At 38.0% G+C, this 16,572-nt stretch overlaps 4 protein-coding genes across 6 annotated transcripts; all 4 read right to left on the bottom strand.

The window, feature by feature from the left end:
- Nucleotides 1-542: 542 nt before the first annotated feature.
- LOC119005980 (C-reactive protein-like) lies at nucleotides 543-3,238 on the bottom strand. The gene is made up of 5 exons (XM_037074217.1): nucleotides 2,640-3,238; nucleotides 2,380-2,473; nucleotides 1,823-1,925; nucleotides 1,440-1,737; nucleotides 543-868 (listed from the first exon to the last, which is right to left on the bottom strand). The coding sequence occupies exons 2-5, from the start codon at nucleotides 2,432-2,434 to the stop codon at nucleotides 647-649; spliced, it is 678 nt and encodes a 225-aa protein (XP_036930112.1). The 5' UTR covers nucleotides 2,435-2,473; nucleotides 2,640-3,238; the 3' UTR covers nucleotides 543-646.
- A 138-nt stretch (nucleotides 3,239-3,376) lies between these two features.
- LOC119005979 (C-reactive protein-like) lies at nucleotides 3,377-6,820 on the bottom strand. Of its 3 annotated transcripts, XM_037074216.1 has the most exons (6): nucleotides 6,780-6,797; nucleotides 6,476-6,506; nucleotides 6,216-6,309; nucleotides 5,072-5,174; nucleotides 4,689-4,986; nucleotides 3,377-4,097 (listed from the first exon to the last, which is right to left on the bottom strand). In XM_037074216.1, the coding sequence occupies exons 3-6, from the start codon at nucleotides 6,268-6,270 to the stop codon at nucleotides 3,876-3,878; spliced, it is 678 nt and encodes a 225-aa protein (XP_036930111.1). In that variant the 5' UTR covers nucleotides 6,271-6,309; nucleotides 6,476-6,506; nucleotides 6,780-6,797; the 3' UTR covers nucleotides 3,377-3,875. The 3 variants fall into 3 exon arrangements, with proteins under 3 accessions (XP_036930111.1, XP_036930110.1, XP_036930108.1); XM_037074215.1 differs by having other exon boundaries at nucleotides 6,476-6,820; XM_037074213.1 differs by having other exon boundaries at nucleotides 6,216-6,820.
- Nucleotides 6,821-7,753: 933 nt separating this feature from the next.
- Nucleotides 7,754-10,778, bottom strand: LOC119005982 (mucosal pentraxin-like). The gene is made up of 5 exons (XM_037074219.1): nucleotides 10,711-10,778; nucleotides 10,478-10,532; nucleotides 9,576-9,678; nucleotides 9,195-9,492; nucleotides 7,754-8,314 (listed from the first exon to the last, which is right to left on the bottom strand). The coding sequence occupies exons 2-5, from the start codon at nucleotides 10,530-10,532 to the stop codon at nucleotides 8,105-8,107; spliced, it is 666 nt and encodes a 221-aa protein (XP_036930114.1). The 5' UTR covers nucleotides 10,711-10,778; the 3' UTR covers nucleotides 7,754-8,104.
- An 802-nt stretch (nucleotides 10,779-11,580) lies between these two features.
- LOC119005981 (C-reactive protein-like) lies at nucleotides 11,581-15,163 on the bottom strand. Its single transcript, XM_037074218.1, has 5 exons — nucleotides 14,938-15,163; nucleotides 14,669-14,723; nucleotides 13,472-13,574; nucleotides 13,089-13,386; nucleotides 11,581-12,958 (listed from the first exon to the last, which is right to left on the bottom strand). The coding sequence occupies exons 2-5, from the start codon at nucleotides 14,721-14,723 to the stop codon at nucleotides 12,740-12,742; spliced, it is 675 nt and encodes a 224-aa protein (XP_036930113.1). The 5' UTR covers nucleotides 14,938-15,163; the 3' UTR covers nucleotides 11,581-12,739.
- Between the last annotated feature and the right edge of the window lie 1,409 nt (nucleotides 15,164-16,572).

The following is a 16,572-nucleotide window of genomic DNA, read 5'->3' on the forward strand; positions in this document are numbered from 1 at the left end:
TTTGGAGGATCCCCCTGGGAATCTTTAGTATAGGGTCCCATCGAGACTATAGAATCACAACTAGTTATGATATATATGAAGGTTAGGAGTAATTGAGTTAGAAAGACCTCCATGTGACGCTGAGGTACTGAGGCTGATGTTAAGTTGTAGTTCTGCACACAAAAATACAAACATTCAAAAAAAAAAAAACTTTCTTCTGCCTTCTTTGATTTTGACCTCACCAAAATCAAGACTGTGGGACCAAACGGTAGGTGCAAACGTCTGGTGACAACTTAACAACAAACTGTCCAGCTTTAATAGAAACACTTTTCACTTGACGCAGCTTAAAGGAAAGATGAAGGAAGAGGAACATGAATGAATGTGAATAAAACTTTTATACATTTGAACATTCAAACAGTCAAAGACAAATTTGTGGGATCCTACTCCTGTCTCGTTTTGTTAAGACTGAGTAAACACCCAGTGGCAGAAACATACTCTTTTAAAGTCATTTGATCATTTATTGTTTCAGTAATGAACACAAACACTTCACATGATATCCAATCTGTTATTCACAAATTTCATACTTACAAAATGTAAAAACAAAACAATTTTTTTTGCAATCATCTTACGAGAACAGATAAAAGACTGAAAAGTTTTGTTTCAAAAGTTAAGTGATTGACCACTGTTCGTCTTCTATCAGCACCCTTCCGACGGTCTGGAACTCCAGCTCCCTCCAGTTGAGCACGTTCCCCGGAGTGAATCCTACAAACCGATGTGCGTAGATCTGGATCTCATGGAGTGAAATGACGTAGTCCCACATGTGGACATCAGACATCATGCCAACAAAAGACTGTTTTGCGTTAAATCCACCACCGTGGTTGTCCTGGTCCTGTAGATTTCAAAGAGTTGAGATAACAGTTATGTTGTACTTTGCTAAACATTTTTAATATTCTTATGTGGACAAACAACAATTCCCAAATTAGACATTATCTTACACACATCAATTTGCTCTCCTGCTGAGAGCTGGATGAGAAAATTATTACTGATCTAATCCTGTTGTTTAATCTATACCAAAATTCAACAGTAAAAACCTTAACTAACAATTAGCTGTTTTATGTTGGACTATTTCTTGGCCAGCAGCAGTTGCCTAGAAGCAATTCCTTGAAGTTACGTCTCATTGGTGAAAAATAGTCAGCTATAACCCTCTGTAAGAAAAAAGGGGGGTTGCTGTTAACAAAGATTACGATGTGCTGATAAATCAGATTGGGTGACTGTTTGAGAGGGCCAGGGTAGCTTTTTTTCCATGATTTTAGTACTTGTGCCGAACTAACATGCTGCACATGGTAGGTACATATTTGAAGTACAGATATGACAATGGTATTGATATTTTCATGTAACACTGTGGAAATAGATAAATAGTTTGCTGCCCTTGATGCTGAACTCGGGTGAAAGCAACATACCTGTCCCAAAACAATTATAATGGGCCCGTTGATGTTGGATCCAGAGCTGACGAATATCCTACTAGAGGGTTTTCCATCTATCCACAGCTGCATCAGTCCAGATGCAGCATCCCATGTGGAGCAAATTGAGACCCACGTGTTGAGTTTGTAGTTCTGTCCTCCAAAAAATTTAAAATTATTTCTGGCATTCATATGAAACCCATCATCTGCTGCTGTTTTATATATCAGGAAGTCATTGGCAGCAGAGGGTGTGGCCAAAGAGAAAAAGCTGTGGTCTCTCTGGAGCTCTGTAAAGGACCTGCAGGCATTACAAATACACACAATGTTCTTTACTGTCAGAGATACAGTGAGTTGTTTAATTCATTTTACATATTCAGCTCTACCTGAAACACACGGTGACAGCCCTTAAATCCTGTCGTGATGTAGTCAGCCTCACATGAGCCGTGTTGGTTTCTTGTGGGAAGGTGAACATTTTACCTGATAGATCTTTGAAAAAGAAAGATAGAGAGATTCAAAATGAGAATGTGAAATTTAAACAACATATGAAGAGAATAGAAAGAGAAAGGTGACAACATGAAGAAGGAACAAGTGAAGCAAACAAAAAGGGATGAAGCGCAACCAGGTAGAGATGAGTCATGAGCTTTTACATTTTACTTTTATCTCTAAATCTTTACATTTTGAGTGGAGTTCAACCATTGCATTAGTTGACAGAATTAGGCACTTACTCACAATACATTCTCTCCCATTGCTGTTATTATTAATACCAAGCTCATGTGTTTAATTCTATTAAATTAGACACAAAAATATTTTTTACAAACTTCAAAGACTGAGCATAAAGATAGCATATATACAAAATTAGCAAACTCCTGTAAGCCTGATAATATAGCATGCTATATTTTTTATGCATATATAAAGATTCAATAAAGATTTTTTTTTTTACCTCGGGGAGTGGCAGCACACACTGTCAGCAACCCCAGTAGAAGCAACAGCACCATCTTATACAAAGGCAAACACACTGCGAATACTACAAGAGCCTGAAAAAATGCAAAAACGTGAAAACAAATACATTTTCTGTTATTCAAGTTAGTCAGCTACAATCAACAATACAGATAAAAGCGGTAATTCTTGTATGTAAAGCAATCATGCTGAATTCTGTGTTTTTACTATTATATATATTACTATACAATGCCTTGATCTTACCTTGAATCTTGGGTCAGGATGTTATGTGAAACAGTGTAAAGAACTGTGGCTTTTATATTCTGTTTGCTTCCTCATTGCAGTCATTTATCAATTTATGACTTCAGATATAGGTTACACGTGAACTGAGGGCTCCTTGAACTGTTTTATAAGGTATATTACACATAAGTTAAGATGTGCAGCACATAAGGACACAGGGACAGAATTTACAGTGACCAGGTTCTATAAACAGCATTTGTGAAATCAGTCTTCATGTGTTAATCAGCACTGGCCTTTAATGTGGCATTTACAACCTTGACAGCATTGATGTTATTTTGTTATTTTGTGTTTTATTGTTATGGTTTTTAATGTTATTTATTTTTGTAAATGTAAACACTCTAACTATGAAAAACATCTAATTCACATATTTTTCATTATCTTCATTTTATGTTTATAACATAATGGTGATGATCTGTTTAGATGATCCCCCTGGGAATCTTTGGTAGGGGGCCCCAGCGGTCTATAGAATCGCTACTAGTTATGATATATGTGAAGGTTAGGAGGAATTGAGTTAGAAAGACATCCATGTGACACTGAGGTACTGAGGATGATGTTTAGGTTGTTAGTCTGAACACAAAAAAACCTCACCAAAATCAAGACTGTGGCACTAAACAACAGATGCAAAATTCTGGTGACGACTAAATCACAAAGTTTAACAGAAACACTTTCACTTGATGCAGCTTGAAGGAAAGATGAAGGAATAAATGTGAACAAAACTTTAATATATGTGAACATTTCTGAGTCAGAGACAAATTTGTGTAATTCAAAGCTACTCACTTTTCATTTTGTTAAGACGTGTTGAATAAACACCCTGTGGCAGAAACATACTCTGCTTTTCAAAGTCATTTGGTCATTTGTTGTTTCAGTAATGAACACAAACACTTCACATGATACCCAATATGTTATTCACAAATTTTGCACTTTCGTACAAAATGTCATTGTTGAGCTGCAGAATTTCTTAAGTTTGGCTTGATTTTGCTAACAACTACAACTACTAAACACACATACGAGACCATCAGAAGACAACTCAAGCATAATAAAATTATGTTCATATGAGTGAACACATAAAACAACTCATGCTAAGAACTCAAAGTCAGAAGAACACTCATTTGTTTGGTTAAAAGACAATCATTGTTTTTCAATCATCTTACGAAAACAGATAAAAGATTTTGTAAGACATAAAAGGTTTTGTTTCAAAAGTTAAGTGATCGACCACTGTTCGTCTTCTATCAGCACCCTTCCGACGGTCTGGAACTCCAGCTCCCTCCAGTTGAGCACGTTCCCCGGAGTGAAGCCTACAAACCGATGTGCGTAGTTCTGGATCTCATGGGGTGAAACGACGTAGTCCCACATGTGGACATCAGACATCATGCCAATGAAAGACTGATTTACATCAAAGTCGCCACCGTGGGAGTCCTGTTCCTGTAGAGATCACAAAGAGTTGAGATAAGAGTTATGTTGTACTTTGCTAAACATTTTTGATATCGTATGTGGACAAAAAATAATTCCCAAGGTAGAAATTATCTTACACCCATCAATTTGCTCTCCTGCCGAGAGCTAGATAAGAAAATTATTACTGACCTAATCCTGTCATTGGTTTATCTATACCAAAATTCAACAGTAAACACATTAACTAACAATCAGCTGTTTTACGTTGGACTATTTCTTGGCCAGTGGCAGTTGCCTGAAGCAATTCTTTGAAGTTACATCTCATTGGTGAGAAATAGTCGGCTACAACCCTCTGTAAGAAAAACGTTGGGATTGTTGTTTGCAAAGACTACAATGTGCTGATAAATCAGATTAGGTGACTGTTTGAGAGAGCCAGGGTGTTTTTTTCCATGATATTAGTACTTGTGCCGAACTAACATGCTGCACATGGTAGGTACGTATTTGAAGTACAGATATGACAATGGTATTGATATTTTCATGTAACACTGTGGAAATAGATAAATAGTTTGCTGCCCTTGATGCTGAACTATCCCTTTAAGTAGCTATTGGGTGTAAGCAACATACCTGTCCCAAAACAATTATAATGGGCCCGTTGATGTTGGATCCAGAGCTGACAAATATCCTACTAGAGGGTTTTCCATCTATCCACACCTGCACCAGTCCAGATGCAGCATCCCATGTGGAGCAAATTGAGACCCATGCGTTGAGTTCGTAGTGCTGTCCGCTAATATCTGCACCATTTTGTTTGGCCCCGACATGAATCACACCATCTGCTGCACTCTTGAATATCAGGAAGTCATTGGCAGCAGAGGGTGTGGCCAAAGAGAAAAGGCTGTGGTCTCTCTGGAGCTCTGTAAAGGACCTGTAGGCATTACAAATACACACAATGATCTTTACTGTCAGCAATACAGTGAGTTGTTTAATTCATTTCACATATTCAGCACTACCTGAAACACACGGTGACAGCCCTTAAATCCTGTCGTGATGCAGTCAGCCTCACATGAGCCGTGTTGGTTTCTTGTGGGAAGGTGAACATTTTACCTGATAGATCTTTTAAAAAAAGAGAAATTCAAAATCAGAATGTGAAATTTAAACGACATATGAAGAGAATAGAAAGAAAAAGGTGACAACGTGAAAAAGGAAGTGAAGCAAACAAATAGGGATGAAGAGCAACCAGGTAGAGATGAGCTATGAACTTTTACATTTTACTATTATCTCTAAGTCTTTGCATTTTGAGTGGAGTTCAACCATTGCATTAGCTGACTAGTACTAAGTAAGACTAAGTACTAAGAGAAGAGAGAGAAAAAAGTGACGGCGTAAAGAAGGAACAAGTGAAGCAAACAAAAAGGGATGAAGGGCAACCATCGCATTAGTTGACACAATTGGGCACCTGCAAAATTCACTGTTTATGATTAATTGTCTCCCATTCGTTTAAATATTTCATGTTTTTTTTTTTTTTCCAGTTTTTTTTCTTTTTTTTTTAACAAAGTGGTCAGTGTTTGTCATTGTATTTTAAGTTTTTTGTAATTTGGAATGATAGCATGCATTTATGTTAAGCCAAAATACCTGGAGCCTGTGCCACAAAGCTGTTATAAATTAGTCATTGAATCACTTTCTGTACTTAGTATCTTACTGTTTTCAAACATGTCAAAACACATCCTTGAAATTGCAAAATCTTGGCATTCTAACCATAATTGCTCATATGCTCCCTAGCCAGATAATTGTACCAAACCACCTGTTAAAAGGCACTACAAGGAACCCCCAAATGCTTATTAGATTGTCACACCTACATTTTAAAATGCTTTCTACGCCCATGTTCAATCTACTGTACAACTTCCATCCATCGAGACACATCACTAAAAACTACAAAATACATTTACTCATAATACATTCTCCCCCATTGCTATTATCATCAATATCAAGCTCATGTGTTTCATTCAATTAATTAGATAGAAACATATATTTTACACACTTTAAAGACTGAGCATAAAGACATATACAAGAATAGCAAACTCCTGTAAGCCTGATATTCTTGCATGCTATATTTCTTAAAGTATTTTGTTAATAAAGTTTTGTTGTTTTTTTTTTTACCTCGAGGAGTGGCAGCACACACTGTTAGCAACCCCAGTAGAAGCAACAACGCCATCTTATACAAAGGCAAACACACTGCGAATACTACCAGAGCCTGAAAGAACGCAAAAACATAAAAATAAATGCATTTTCTGTCATTCAAGCTGGTATAATATACAATACAGATAAAAATGATTTTGCTTGTATATAATGCAGTCATGCTGAATTCCTCGTTTTTACCATTAGTTTATATAAATTATCATATAATTCCTTGATCTTACCTTGAATCTTGGGTCAAGATGTTGTGTGAAACTGTAAAGAATTGTGGCTTTTATATTCTGTCTGCTTCCTCATTGCAGTCATTTATCAATTTATGACTTCAAAAGTAGGTTTCAAGTGAACTGAGGGCTTGTTAAACTGTTTTATAAGGTACATTACGCTTATCTTTTTTCACGGGAAGCTGCTTTTCGCTGCCAAAAACGGAAAAACAAACTCAACAAAAAAAACAGGTAACATGACAGTGACTGTGCATGTAATAACAGTGGCAGAATAAACAAGAGAAAGGAGATCTGCTGCATACTGTACCTGTAAATCTTTATTTTTCAACCATGAGAATGGCATGCCTTTAAGGATGGCAATGTTAGGTTGTTGGTTGGTTTGTTGGTTGGTTGGTTGGTGGGTGGTTGTGAAACAGTGTAAAGAATTGTGGCTTTAACATTCTGTGTGCCTCCTCGTTGCAGTCATTTATCTTTAATGTATGACTTCAGAAATAGTTTTCAAGTGAACTGAGGGCTCATAAAACTGTTTTATAAGGTACATTACACTTGTCAATTTACACAGGAAGCTGCTCATCACTGCCAAAGACTCAAAAACAATTAAGACAGAAAAACAGGTCACAAGACAGTGAATGTGCAGGTAATAACAGAGGGCGAATAAACAAGAGAACAGTGATAGGTCTGATGCTTATCTGTAAAGCTTTATTTGTCAACCATGATGATGGCATGCCTTTATGAATGGCAATGTTAGGCTGTTGCTTGGTTGGTTGGTTGGTTGGTTGGTGGGTGAGTGTGAAATAGTATAAAGATTGTGACTTTTATATTCTGTTTGCTTCCTTGTTGCAGTCATTTGTAAATGTATTTCTTACGAAAATAGGTTACATGTGAACTGAAGGCTTGTTAAACTGTTTTATAAGGTGTAGCACATGTATCAGATTTCATGGGAAGCTGCTTATTGCTGCCAAAAACTGAGAAACAATCAAGACAAAAAGCAGGTATCAAGAAAATGACTGTGCATGTAATGATATAGAAATGTTAAGCTGTTGTTTGGTTGGTTGTTTGGTTGGCTGCTTGGTTGGTGGGTTGGTGGGTGTGAAACAAGGATTGTGGCTAGAATATTCTGTTTGCTTCCTCATCCCAGACATTTATCAACTCATGGCTTTAGGTTCTGGCAACATATTTTTTCTCACTGGATAGATCAGAAAAGTCAGTGGTTGTGTACATGAGCTCAACAAGCATATACATTTTTTATACATATGAAATTTTTATACATATAATAAGATATAATGTGCATCAAAATCCATTCTGCATTTGAGACAACAGTGTGTTTTAATTGGTTGCATGTCACTGAACTTGTGAGGATGGGGCAGGGAGTCAAACATGACTACATGGGACGACATGTGACTGAAACTTAAAAACATACATTTGTCCATGAACATTTCTGCTTCAGTTTTCACTGTCAAGGGTGGTCGCTTAACAATGAGGACAACAACTCCCATGATCCAACTCTACTTATGCTCCATTTGAATTAAAACAGAAAACAAAATCAGTTAATTTTCCTTTATTATATTTTAAAAACCTATTTTTTGACATTGCACAACATGAAAAGTTTTGTTTCAAAAGTTAAGCGATCGATCACTGTTTGTCTTCTATCAGCACCCTTCCTGTGGTCTGGAACTCCAGCTCCCTCCAGTTGAGCACGTTCCCTGGAGTGAATCTTACAAACACCTGCTCGTAGTTCTGGATCTCACGGGGTGAAATGACATAGTCCCACATGTGGACATCAGAGATCATGCCAACAAAAGACTGCTTACTGTCAAATGTCCCACCAGGACTGTCCTGGTCCTGTAGAGATTGCAAGTTGGAGAAAAAAGTTATGTTGTACTTTTTCTAATAAACATCTCATGATAACATTCCAGAAATATCAAAGTAGAAATCTGTAGCATTTTTGGATGATGATTAAAGAAATATTTTGACATTTGGCATATGATGTATTAATTTTCCTGCCAAGATTTAGATGTCAAGTTTGCTACTAAGCCAATTTATCTAAGATTGTCCTAAGTTTATGGCTAGAGCAAGCATTCTGTTAGCTTATCATTGCAAAAATACTGATAACAGGGAGAAACCGTTACCCCTCGATTCCACTGGTCACATCTCTGTAACCTGGCTTGTGCAAAGCTGTGTTGTTCTGTCGTCCGCACATTTTCAGATGCAGAGTATCATGCCTGCCCGATAATGTTGACTTGCATATTTGTGTTTATAGGAGTGAGTTAAACTGTTTTGTGTTCTGTCTGTTTTACTGTATGTGATAACTGTAAGGATTTTTGACTGCTATAGATACAAGTCTGCACAGGGGTTTTAATTTTCTCGCTCACGAGACTCGGGCAGGAAATAAGGACAGATGGACAGATAACCCAAAAACATAATACCTACGGCCATGACTGTCACTGATGTGTTGGCATTAAAATGGGGGATAGCTGTTTACAGAGCTGCTGTTAAAGCAGAGAGGGTAACCCTTGGTGAGAGTCAACCAGGTTAGCCCTCATCTGCTGCTAATCTTTGTGCTAAGCTTAGCTAACATGCTGCTGACTGAAGCCACATATTTACAATACAGATCTGACAATGGTATTGATCTTCTTTTGTAACAAACAAAAAGGCTAATTGGTGTATTCTCAGTGAGAGTAAACGACCCCTTTTAAGTGGCTATTGTGTGTAAGCAACATACCTGTCCTAAAACAATTGTCATGGTCCCTGTAATGTTGGATCCAGAGTTGGTGTATTTCCTACTAGAGGGATTTCCATCTATCCATAGCCGTGTCAGTCCAGATGCAGCATCCCATGTGGAACAAATGGAGAGCCACGTGTTCAGTTTGTAGCTCAGACCTCTAAAATCTGTCATATTACTTTTGGCCCAGATTTCAAACTCATCATCTGCTTCTTTCTTGAATATCAGGAAGTCATTGTCAGCCGAGGATGTGGCTAAAGAGAAAAGGCTGTGGCCTCTAGAGAGGTCCGTAAATGACCTGTAGGCATTACAAAAAAAACTATGGTGACTTCTATTGGGAGAAATACAGTGGGTTGTTTGAATTTGCACAGTCTGGACTACCTGAGACAAACACTGACAGCCTTCAAATCCTGTCTTGATGTCATCAGCCTCACATGAGCTGTGTCGGTTTGTTGGGGGAAAGTGAACATTTTACCATTCAGATCTTTAAAAAACAAGAGAAATTCAAAATCAGACTGTGAAATGTAAATAACATAACTGCCAAATAACTTGAACAATATCAGAAAAGATATTCAGTAGAGAAAATAAGAACATTTTCTCAAAAGTTTTGAGAATGAAACTGAAGCAAACACTCTAGATTAAAGGATTAGTTGTCCTTACAACCTTGAAACAGGTTGAAATTACTGTACACTCTTTCCATCCACTGAGCCACAGCATTATAAACTGCAAAGTACATTTTCTCACAATAAATGTATAATCTATGTCAAGTTTCATCGATTAACAAGCACCTGTAGTTCACAGCTGGACTTTGCCTAATTGTGTTCTCAAGAGATTATCTGACTCCTAAAAAATTACATGTAGTTGGCTCTTCAATCTAACTGCACCCAGTTTCTGCCCTTTGTGTTCAAGCCGTTTCCTCTTTTGATATCTGCCACTATTTGCTCACCTCTTGCCACTTTGCTGTTGCCCATGCCCTTGCACCTTGAACTTGTTTACTACTCCCGATTGTTTAGTTGTTGCTAAATGCAGGGCAGCCAGTTGACCAGGTAAAGGTTTTTAACAGATGTTTTTTCAGTATTGATTTTTTTGGAATTACTGTGGAGATAACTCATGATGCATTTTTTCCCAATTGTTATTATCATTGATAATATTTTGCTCATCTTTGTTTCATCCTCTTTAAACCAAAAGAAAAATCTCCTGTCAGCCTGACACTCCTGCATGATTCTTTTTTGTAATGTCTCATTTTGACATTTGCTTTGTTCAGTGGAGAAGATATGTGTTACCTTGAGGACTGGCAGCACACACTGTCAGCATCACCAGTAGAAGCAACAACTGCATCTAAGACAGTGACATAAAAACACTCCTAATACTTTTGCTGCCAGCGTTTAAAAGACTGTGTATTATTTTTTCTGTGACTTAAGTTGGCCTACAATATACAATACAGGTGGAAAAAAAGGTGATCAATATTTTTGTATAATAATACATTCCTAATACATAATACATGTCTTGAGCTTACCTTGAATCCTGTGTCAGGATGTTGTGAGCAACAGTGTCAATAAAAATGACATTTATACTTTGTTTGCGCCCTCATTGCAGTCATTTATTAACCTGAGCTTGGCTTTGGGTTCCAGGAATTTGCAAATGTAGGGTACAAGGTCAAGCGACGGGCTCTGTCACTAGCAAAAACTGGCAACTGGGCACAACCAAGCCCCAAAACAAATGATCATTTAAGGCACGAATGGGTGGATCTGAGATTTATTAGAACTAAATGGATGTAATGCGGTTATGCTAAGGGGAACACACCCCATGATTTGTTTTAAGTGCTCTGATGCTATTACAGGGGTCGAGGTAGCGGCTCCAATTTTGAAGGACTGTCCTGAGCAGTAAGCAGGAGCGACAAAGGTAATTAATGTGTTCTCAAACAAATATGGCTTGATTCATCACCAGCCTCAGAGAGCCTTAGATTTGCGGTTCGCTCTCCTTATGAAGTGTAGATATGTGGGAGAGATGAGTGGTTTTATGAATTGAGAGACTGTCAGCGTCTGTCGGCTCAGTTCTTGTGAACAATCAGAAGTCCATGTTATTTATTATCAGAGAACTGGAAGAGGTGATGAAACATGAAGAAACTTTAGGCCTCTGCCAAGATCCTAAGTATAGTCCCAAGCATACAGAGGAGTAAAAAGTATTGCTGTTGGCTCATTGGATATGGATATCACTGGATAGGTTTTTTCTGTGTGAAATAAAATGATCACAACAGTCCTGGGATGAGTACAATTGATAGAAATATCAAAACTCAGTTAAAGCTGCAGTTATTTGTTTTGGGCCAGTAGGATGACGTTGAAAACAAACTGACAAGTACACAGTCCTGATTTTATTTCCCTGTATGTTTTTTTTTTTTTTATGGCATACAGAGAGAAAATACTGATGGGAACATCTAGCAGGAATGTAACAACATCAACACTTATGTTTTAGTCTGAGATTTTTTTTTTTTCGCAGCATTCAATTATTAAGCCCTTGAGGGAGGAAAAGAAAGAAAAAAAGAAAGAAAGAAAGAAAGAAAGAAAGAAAGAAAGAAAGCATCCTACTCAGCTCAGCATCACAATTCATTGACCATACTAACATTTACATTATCTGGACAGATATACGTGACTATAGAAGAAATGTGCTGTCAAGACAATGTGGTAAGTAGGGTGACTATATCTTAACATGTGGTCACTTGAGTCCATGTTTTTATTTTTTTGTCCCCATCTGATCAGTTTAAAACGCTTGGAAAATTAACACAGATTTGGAAACAGTCAGCGATAGCGTTAGCGATTGTAAACAGTTGCAAAAATACACGAGTTCTATAAAGCAAAGAAACTTTTTTTTTACTTAATAGATTTGGATTACTTCAATTCTTAGTAAAAGAGATCAGCTAATGTTTAACCTGCCTCTGCTTCTCCAGCTATTATCCAGGGTGTGTCATCTTTCTCTGATCTCCACAGCCACATGCACACCTGTTCCCACTTTCCTCCTCAGCTTTCCCTCAAATACGCATCCTCCTTTAGCTGTTTAGCTTTCCTCATGTCACATTTTTGACTGCCGATGACCAAGTATTACGATGAACAACACAACATACTTCAATCCCTTTCTCACTTCAGCCATCAGAATTTACATGTCTGTTGAAAGACTCATGCGTCACCATGACGCCTGACTGTGAAACCTTCATGGGATGATTTATTTGGAAAGATGGTGTTAAACCCCACTTGATTTGGGCAACTCAAGACAACTGAAGCTTTATTGTGGCTTTGGCTGAACCTCATTTTCACACAGGAAGAGGACTATGGATTTCTCCAACAGCACAGACAAGTTAGGCGGATGGCCCAGAGAGGTCAATTGATCAGCGACCGAAGTCACTCTTTCATGGGATGATTACATCAAGACAAATCAGAGGTAGCCTTTAATAAGTAATCAATCAGCAAACTAATATGGTGCATGGGACATACAAGCACAAAAATTGCGATTTTTGACTTAATGCAAGACATTAATGCATTTGTTTGTAACGTTTAGTGACAGGTCATGTGTTTATCTTCTATCAGCACCCTGTCTCTAATCTGGAACTCCAGCGCCCTCCAGTTGAGCACGTTCCCCGGAGTGAAGTTTAGATCGTCCATGTAGTTCTGGATCTCACAGGGTGACAGTACGTAGTCCCACATGTAGACGTCAGTCATCATGCCAACGAAGGACTGCTTAAGGTCAAACCCCCCACCATGGGAATCCTGCTCCTGTAGAAATTGTAGAGATTTGAGATGCAGTTAATATATGAAATGAAAGATGAAAGACACAAAACAAATAAAAAATTTACAGCAATTGTCAAAATGCATTTAAATATCCTGCTTGTTACTACAACTTTACCTGTCCTATGATAATTATAGTAGCCCCTCTGATGATTGATCCAGAGCTGATAAATTTCCTAATTGAAGGTCGTCCATCAAACCACAGCTGTACCAGTCCAGATGTAGAGTCCCACGTGGTACATATAGAGTGCCACATATTCGGCTTGTAGTCCTGCCCTCGATATTCAGTCTTTCTATCAATGATATGTGGCTCCATCTCCTTATTTGTCTCATCCCAGAAAATCAGGAAGCTATTGGAGTTAGCGGGTGTGGCCATGGAGAAAAGGATGTGGTCCCTTTTGAGGTCTGTAAAAGACCTGTGGGTATTAAAAAGACACCGTCATGCATAATACTTTTCATGGTGAAAGGTTGCAGTGGGTTCTGTAACTCATTTAATTCTACCTGTGACAGACGGTGAGAGAGCTATAATCCTGTCCTGACGCAGTCAGCCTCACATGCGCTGTGTTGGTTTCTTGTGGGAAGGTAAACATTTTACCTGACAGATCTAGAAATACAGACGGAGAAAAAAAATGCATAATATTTTTCATGTTTTTTCAGCATAGATGGTCATTTTTTGTATCATATCATCCAGTAGTTGATAAGTTGTGTCAATATCTGTTCTTGTGTTCAAGGAAAGTCTTTAATGGGTTACTTTCTAACAGAAACTACAGAAACAGTATATAGATCACTTGCTCTGTGATCAATAATAAATGGATATATAAATTTATACACTCTTATCAATCCATGTCAATTTCAGGCTTTCAGTCAGACACATTTCCTTTTCAACAAGATGTTTGCCTAGCTTGATGGCTGCGTTGTGTATCCTGCGTGTGTTCGGAGCATGAGCGCGCCCTCAAAAACACGCATCCGCAAGATGCAATATGCATGTGAGCGGTAGGGGGCAGTGTGGGACCAGTATGGTGGATGTAACAGGGTCAACGGTCAGTGAGCATGTGGGCAGCAGCAGGGACAGTAAAACCAAATAATGGCGTACGTCCTCATCACAAGTAAACACCTTGACACGTGATTCATTTATTGTATATTTAAGGTGAAAGTCAACGTCTGTGCACAACCATGAAAACCCCTGAATTTTGTTGGGACACATATAGCAATAAGGTTAGTGTTCATCCCCATTAGGCTACTCATCATTCAAGTTTGATAAGAAAACTGAAAAGCTTTTTGGTTTGCTTTTTGTCAAGCATTAGGTTTAACCTGGGCTGACTTGAGTCAAACAACTACTTATGAAACCATGAAGACAACCAAGCTTTAAATAAAAACATACAATGATTTTATTTTTCTGTTGGCATGATAGTATTTCTCCGTAGTAGTTTTGCTCCATAATTTTGCATTAGAAACATTTTAGAAAATTCTTCATAATGTATGTAAAAATGTAAAGCAATAAAATTACTTTGACCGATAAACACACTCCTACAGAAAAAGAAATACTAAACACATTCTGCCTTATTAAAAAAATCTGTCATTGATTTACTGCAGACATGTCCTCACATTCAAAGGTAAATTGCAACCAACTGCATACACTTGCATGAAACATTACATTTCCATTTGTTTTTCCCTCTGTGAATAAGGATTTATTTTTACCTTGAGGAGTTGCAGCACATGCTGTCAGCATCACCGACAACAGCAAAAACTTCATCTAAAACGAAGACAGAAAAGAAACTTGGTGACTTAGTAAACGCTCTTTCTTTCTTTAACGATTCTGATCCACTTTTCAGTTGCGACTTTGTGTGCCGAAGACTGGGAACAAATTTTCCTTATTCTGCTACAATAAACATTATTGTGAAAAGTTTACATACAATAGAATCACTTTGATTTCCTATATTTAGCAGTCGTGCATGTGTAGATCTTACCTTGAAATCTGTGTCTGGATTATGTGCACACCGCTGAAGAGGGCTTTGAATTTTGTACACTCACTCCTTCCCCATTTCTGTTTTTTTTTTCTACTTCTACTTCCTGACATGTAGGAGGCAGTTTTTCAACTGCATTACTGTCTGCTGAATCAACATAACTTACACTGAAAAGTCACTTTTGGTTTTGTATGGCAAATGAAAACTGTTAACTACAGCCTATCAACATGAGGTACTCCATAAAGTGCTTTTGTCTTTTTTGTTTTTATTATAACACTGAAATACATCTGTTGTTTACTATGAACTGTAGGGTACAATGTGCTCATGAACAAGTTTGTGTGTGTTGTTGTGTTTTGAATGCACACATGCCTTAGATATTAATCTACACCCATGGAGCAAAGGTTGATCACTTGTGACCAACGTTATCAGCTCTGATAAGTGTTACAGCTATCACATATTATGATGGGTGATAGTCCATGTTCCCTCATTCAATTCTTGATAAGCTAAAATGACACAACACTTATCTCTTCTTTCACTTTAAAGGGGTTATTACTGCTTTTGGATTTTTGCCTTCCCTTTAATGTTTTCGTGTAATTGTGTTGTTTGAAAGGTTAAGTTACAGGTTGTTGGTTTATCATCCATCAGCACTTTGTCATTTGTTCCCCCAGGGTGAGGTTTAGACCATCCATGTAGTGCCTGATCTCACAGAGTGAAAGGATGTAGTCCCATCATACACAATGTCCTCTATATTATGGGTACATTAGACACACTGTATGGAGGATATCATGTGAGTGAGAGTTTGCCCAGCGGGAACGCAAAAAGTGCAGATGTATGATGCTGCGGCACCAGCAAGGGGCGATAATGATTGGAGAAAACAACAGGTGGTCTATTTGGAAGACTGTACTGTAGTCAGTAGTCATCAATGACTGCCAAACCACAATCTTTTTCTAAACCTAATCAAGGAGTGTTGATGCCTTTGTTTTAAAAGTCTAACCATTTTTTGCTAACTTGACCACGGAATGAGGCCGGTGATAATCTGCCTTGTAATTTAACGTGTGACAATGTTGAGTGTTGTTTTCAGTGACATATCTCTTTGGCATGATAACGGGTTGCAGGATGGGAATCCTGCTCCTGTGGCGATTGCAGATAAAACGCATTAACACTGGCGATAATCCTTACTTCTCTCTAATAAATACAATAGAGACATTTGGCACATTCAAAAATAAATGCTTAGCAGGGCCTGATTATAGTGGGTAGACCGATGTTTGATCCAAAGATGACAAATTTCCCGAGTGCAGGTTGTCCGTCAAACAACAGCTGCACCAGTTCAGACAAGGCGTCCCATGTGGAACACATAATATGTGATGAATTGCATGTATTCCTTTTAGGCATTTGTGGTAAAGGTCCTTGTTCAGAATTTAATGGACACGCAGCGAAATATAAACAACACATTTCTGCAGTCTGGATGGCTTACATGGAAGGACTGCTCCCCATGTGGCCGAACCATCATTCATGATTCATGAAAAAAAAGACTTTGAAGCTCTGAGGAAGCTTTCTAAAACCCAGTCAATCACAAGTCCCACACAAAGAGAGAGAATATCATTAACAAAATCCTTTTTGATATCCCGCTTAGCGTTT

This window comes from Acanthopagrus latus, chromosome 17 (genome assembly GCF_904848185.1).
Source record: "Acanthopagrus latus isolate v.2019 chromosome 17, fAcaLat1.1, whole genome shotgun sequence".
NCBI lineage: Eukaryota > Metazoa > Chordata > Actinopteri > Spariformes > Sparidae > Acanthopagrus > Acanthopagrus latus.